This window comes from Lampris incognitus, chromosome 2 (genome assembly GCF_029633865.1).
Source record: "Lampris incognitus isolate fLamInc1 chromosome 2, fLamInc1.hap2, whole genome shotgun sequence".
NCBI classification, from domain to species: Eukaryota; Metazoa; Chordata; class Actinopteri; order Lampriformes; family Lampridae; genus Lampris; species Lampris incognitus.
In genome coordinates, this window is record NC_079212.1 from 150,411,130 (window position 1) to 150,418,168 (window position 7,039).

Genomic DNA, 7,039 nt, shown 5'->3' on the forward strand with positions numbered 1-7,039 from the left:
ATATTTACTAGTCATGCTATGATATTTACTGGTCATACTATGATATTTACTGGTCAGTCTATGATATTTACTGGTCATACTATGATATTTACTAGTCATACTATGATATTTACTGGTCATACTATGATATTTACTGGTCATACTATGATATTTACTGGTCATACTATGATATTTACTAGTCACACTAGGATATTTACTGGTCATTCAATGATATTTACTAGTCATACTATGATATTTACTGGTCATACTATGATATTTACTAGTCATATTATGATATTTACTGGTCATACTATGATATTTCGTAGTCATACTATGATATTTACTAGTCATACTAGGATATTTACTGGTCATACTATGATATTTACTGGTCATTCAATGATATTTACTAGTCATACTATGATATTTACTGGTCATACTATGATATTTACTGGTCATACTATGATATTTACTAGTCATACTATGATATTTACTGGTCATACTATGATATTTACTAGTCATACTATGATATTTAATGGTCATACTATGATATTTACTAGCCATACTATGATATTTACTGGTAATACTATGATATTTACTAGCCATACTAGGATATTTACTAGTCATACTAGGATATTTACTGGTCATACTATGATATTTACTAGCCATACTATAATATTTACTAGCCATACTATGATATTTACTAGTCATACTATGATATTTACTGGTCATTCAATGATATTTACTGGTCATACTATGATATTTACTGGTCATACTATGATATTTACTAGTCATACTATGATATTTACTAGCCATACTATGATATTTACTGGCCATACTATGATATTTACTGGTCATACTATGATATTTACTAGTCATGCTATGATATTTACTGGTCATGCTATGATATTTACTGGTCATACTATGATATTTACTGGTCAGTCTATGATATTTACTGGTCATACTATGATATTTACTAGTCATACTATGATATTTACTAGTCATACTATGATATTTACTAGTCATACTATGATATTTACTGGTCATTCAATGATATTTACTAGTCATACTATGATATTTACTGGTCATACTATGATATTTACTAGTCATACTATGATATTTACTAGTCATACTAGGATATTTACTAGTCATACTAGGATATTTACTGGTCATACTATGATATTTACTGGTCATACTATGATATTTACTGGTCATACTATGATATTTACTAGTCATACTAGGATATTTACTGGTCATTCAATGATATTTACTAGTCATACTATGATATTTACTGGTCATACTAGGATATTTACTAGTCATACTATGATATTTACTAGTCATACTATGATATTTACTGGTCATACTATGATATTTACTGGTCATACTAGGATATTTACTGGTCATACTATGATATTTACTGGTCATACTATGATATTTACTAGTCATACTATGATATTTACTGGTCATACTATGATATTTACTAGTCATATTAGGATATTTACTGGTCATACTATGATATTTACTGGCCATTCAATGATATTTACTGATCATACTATGATATTTACTGGTCATACTATGATATTTACCAGTCATACTATGATATTTACCGGTCATTCAATGATATTTACTAGTCATACTATGATATTTAGTGGTCATACTATGATATTTACTAGTCATACTATGATATTTATTAGTCATACTATGATATTTACTGGCCATTCAATGATATTTACTGGTCATAATATGATATTTACTAGTCATACTATGATATTTACTAGTCATACTATGATATTTACTAGTCATACTATGATATTTACTGGTCATTCAATGATATTTACTGGTCATACTATGATATTTACTGGTCATACTATGATATTTACTGGTCATACTATGATATTTACTGGTCATACATTGATTAGTCATCTGGTTCTTACTATGGCATCTCATGCTGAAGGTTGTGTACTGTCCTGCCAGGGTAAACCAGACCATGTCGATCAGACCATGTAGACCAGACCATGTAGCCCAGACCATGTAGCCCAGACCATGTAGACCAGACCATATAGCCAAGAGCATGTAGACCAGACCGTGTAGCCCAGATCATGTCGATCAGACCATGTAGACCAGACCATGTAGCCCAGAACATGTCGATCAGACCATGTAGACCAGACCATGTAGCCCAGACCATGTAGCCCAGACTATGTAGCCCAGACCATGTAGACCAGACCAAGTAGCCAAGAGCATGTAGACCAGACCGTGTAGCCCAGACCATGTCGATCAGACCATGTAGCCCAGACCATGTAGACCATTCTGCTTCCTTGACTGTTATTTGTGACGGCAGACCGCGTGCTGAGCTGTCCACACACCCTGTTTCTGTGACTGGAATGAAGTACTAGATGTCAACTCAAATGTTGTGATTGTTCACTGTCCATATGTCTTCATCTGTCCTTCTGTGTGTGTGTGTGTGTGTGTGTGTGTGTGTGTGTGTGTGTGTGTGTGTGTGTGTGTGTGTGTGCAGGTTGAAGAGGCTCTTGTCAGAAGGAAGAAGATGGAGTTGTTGCAGAGATATGCCAGTGAGACGCTGTTGGCCCAAAGTACAGAGGCCAGAGCCCTGCTGGGGCTCTAGACTGTGTGTGTGATATAGGTAATATTGTGGGGTGTTGGTGTAAATAATGTGTGCACATGAACGTTGTCTCAGTGTGTTTCCTGACAGAAGAGGAGCTGCAGTGGGACTCGTGACGATGTAAAGACACGGTGCTGAACATCATGGTTGTCTTTGGTGCTGGAAGCTGCGGTGCTGGTGGACCTCTGGTTAAAATGTCTCCTCCTCTCTTCTGTCTGTTGCCGTGTCGCTGTCCTAGTACCACCGTTCTCACCTGGCCTGCCACACCTGCACACATTCACACCACAACCAGAGTCATAGTGGATATCATCAGTGGATAAAAAGATTATAGGTGTAAAAGAGCACCAGCATATAGCGCCAAGACCTTCCCAGAATGCCTTCCTACATGACCCTGGTGCAGAACCTTCACATCTGTCTCATCTGTCACACCAGCCTGGTGAAGCTGTGTCATGGAGTCTGTGGAGGCATTGTGGTCCCACAGCAAAGCACCACAATACCAGCGTGATCCTGGATGTGTAGCTGTTTGTACCAGGATGAGTCATGCAGGGGCGTCTCTGGTCTCCAGGTCTGAGCTGCAGGATGGGTGTCACCTGCTGACTCCTTGAAGGACTCATGATGTGCTGACGCACTCGACAACCGTTAGTGTCACAAGTGCTGCAGAGATGCTGCTGTACTTCTGTTAAGTCATTGCTGTTTTACTTCTTTTTTGTTTCTTTCTTTTTGTTCTTGTTGTTCTTTTGTACTTTCTCAGTGTTTTTATGTCCCTTAAAGAAACTCAATAAAAACCTAAAAAAAACCATCAGAACCGTGTTTATCGGCCATGTAGGTTTGCACAAACATGGAATGTGACTCTGGTGTGGTGGCTCTCTCAGTGTACGTAACATAGAATAACAACACTACAACACAACAACCTTCACATATATACACAAGGACTGACTTATACAGGTGAAGTAAGAGGTGATAAAGTGTATTTAACCTAGAATAACAACACTACAACACAACAACCTTCACATATATACACAAGGGCTGACTTATACAGGTGAAGTAAGAGGTGATAAAGTGTATTTAACATAGAATAACAACACTACAACACAACAACCTTCACATATATACACAAGGGCTGACTTATACAGGTGAAGTAAGAGGTGATAAAGTGTATTTAACATAGAATAACAACACTACAACACAACAACCTTCACATATATACACAAGGACTGACTTATACAGGTGAAGTAAGAGGTGATAAAGTGTATTTAACCTAGAATAACAACACTACAACACAACAACCTTCACATATATACACAAGGACTGACTTATACAGGTGAAGTAAGAGGTGATAAAGTGTATTTAACATAGAATAACAACACTACAACACAACAACCTTCACATATATACACAAGGACTGACTTATACAGGTGAAGTAAGAGGTGATAAAGTGTATTTAACCTAGAATAACAACACTACAACACAACAACCTTCACATATATACACAAGGGCTGACTTATACAGGTGAAATAAGAGGTGATAAAGTGTATTTAACATAGAATAACAACACTACAACACAACAACCTTCACATATATACACAAGGACTGACTTATACAGGTGAAGTAAGAGGTGATAAAGTGTATTTAACCTAGAATAACAACACTACAACACAACAACCTTCACATATATACACAAGGGCTGACTTATACAGGTGAAGTAAGAGGTGATAAAGTGTATTTAACCTAGAATAACAACACTACAACACAACAATCTTCACATATATACACAAGGACTGACTTATACAGGTGAAGTAAGAGGTGATAAAGTGTATTTAACATAGAATAACAACACTACAACACAACAACCTTCACATATATACACAAGGACTGACTTATACAGGTGAAGTAAGAGGTGATAAAGTGTATTTAACATAGAATAACAACACAACAACCTTCACATATATACACAAGGACTGACTTATACAGGTGAAGTAAGAGGTGATAAAGTGTATTTAACCTAGAATAACAACACTACAACACAACAACCTTCACATATATACACAAGGGCTGACTTATACAGGTGAAGTAAGAGGTGATAAAGTGTATTTAACCTAGAATAACAACACTACAACACAACAACCTTCACATATATACACAAGGGCTGACTTATACAGGTGAAGTAAGAGGTGATAAAGTGTATTTAACATAGAATAACAACACTACAACACAACAACCTTCACATATATACACAAGGACTGACTTATACAGGTGAAGTAAGAGGTGATAAAGTGTATTTAACCTAGAATAACAACACTACAACACAACAACCTTCACATATATACACAAGGACTGACTTATACAGGTGAAGTAAGAGGTGATAAAGTGTATTTAACCTAGAATAACAACACTACAACACAACAACCTTCACATATATACACAAGGGCTGACTTATACAGGTGAAGTAAGAGGTGATAAAGTGTATTTAACCTAGAATAACAACCCTACAACACAACAACCTTCACATATATACACAAGGACTGACTTATACAGGTGAAGTAAGAGGTGATGAGGTGCAGTGGTGCAGAGAATATATCAGAGATGCTGAAATACTACATGTTAGCAGCTTACTGACATAGTACATGCCTGAGGTAGATGGACCAGTGTATACAGTACAGTATATACAGTACAGTATATACAGTACAGTATATACAACATGTACAGAACAGTATATACAGTACAGTATGTACAGTACAGTATGTACAGCACAGTATATACAGCACAGTATATACAACATGTACAGTACAGTATATACAGTACAGTATATACAGCATGTACAGTACAGTATATACAGTACAGTATATACTGTACAGTATATACAGCATGTATAGTACAGTATATACAGTACAGTATATAGAGTACAGTATATACAGCATGTACAGTACAGTATATACAGTACAGTATATACAGTACAGTATATACAGCATGTACAGTACAGTATATACAGTACAGTACATACAGTACAGTATATACAGCATGTACAGTACAGTATATACAGTACAGTATATACAGTACAGTATATACAGCATGTACAGTACAGTATATACAGTACAGTACATACAGTACAGTACATACAGCATGTACAGTACAGCATGTACAGTACAGTATATACAGTACAGTATATACAGCATGTACAGTACAGTATATACAGTACAGTATATACAGTACAGTATATACAGCATGTACAGTACAGTATATACAGTGCAGTATATACAGTACAGTATATACAGTACAGTATATACAGTACAGTATATACAGCATGTACAGTACAGTATATACAGTGCAGTATATACAGTACAGTATATACAGTACAGTATATACAGCATGTACAGTACAGTATATACAGTACAGTACATACAGTACAGTACATACAGCATGTACAGTACAGCATGTACAGTACAGTATATACAGTACAGTATATACAGCATGTACAGTACATTATATACAGTGCAGTATATACAGTACAGTATATACAGTACAGTATATACAGTACAGTATATACAGCATGTACAGTACAGTATATACAACACGGTTGTACTTATTTGTCAGTGTTAAGTGTTCATGTGAATGACAGCCCGTGGAAAGAAAGTGTTTTTATATCTGGTTGTTTTGGGGTACAGTGCTCTGTAGCGCCTACCAGAGGGGGGGGGAGTTGGAACAGGTTGTTTGGGGGTACAGAACAGACCAGTATAGACCAGTTTTCCAGTCATAGGCATCGCCTGGAAAATGATCAAATGTGCTGGGGGTCCATCGAGGTGGTGGAACATTGTAAAGTGAAGTTATAAAGTTTTATTTGTACTTGCTGATATATGCCAGTATGTTCTGTCGCAGTCTGTTAACTATTAATAATGATAATAATAATGATAATAATGATAATACCTTTTATTTGTGGGCGCCTTTCAGAAGACAGTAGAAGACCAGCAGCTGTGTATCAGACAGCAGCAGAAGACAACACAAGGCAGACACAGAGGCCAAGACGTTAGACACTTTCCCCATTCAAGCAACATCAGGGGACGTAGGAAATGACATCTCTCAACAAAGCGATCATGGAATGATGAAACAAAGAATGGATATTTGGAGCAGGATGGGGAAGGAGTATAAAATGGAGGGAGGGAGACATCAAACTATGAATTTGGCCTGCTCTCGACCCTAAATGTAACCCAGGCGTCAGTGATGTCGGGTTCAGACAGTGGTGGGGCATCAGAGGGCATTAGAGCAGTATGCCACCAGCTCACCGAGGACCCTCTAAACGTGTTGGGGGATTACAAAAGGAACTTGGACGTGAAAATAAAGACTTTTCCAGATACCTACAAATAAGAGATCACTATGATAAAAGAATAAAACCAGCATTGTCCAGAGAGGGCAATGCAGTGACAGCTATTCTGACTGATGCCTATAAAA

The 7,039-nt window shown here is 36.7% G+C and overlaps 1 protein-coding gene across 1 annotated transcript in view; it reads left to right on the top strand.

Moving 5' to 3' along the window:
• The window catches only part of isy1 (ISY1 splicing factor homolog), a 52,490-nt gene extending 49,068 nt beyond the window's left edge, over window positions 1-3,422 (top strand). The window contains exon 11 of the mRNA XM_056274321.1: window positions 2,492-3,422. Within this exon, the coding sequence (XP_056130296.1) occupies window positions 2,492-2,599 (108 nt within the window). The 3' untranslated portion in view covers window positions 2,600-3,422. The remainder of the gene's footprint in view (window positions 1-2,491) is intronic.
• The last annotated feature ends 3,617 nt before the right edge of the window (window positions 3,423-7,039 follow it).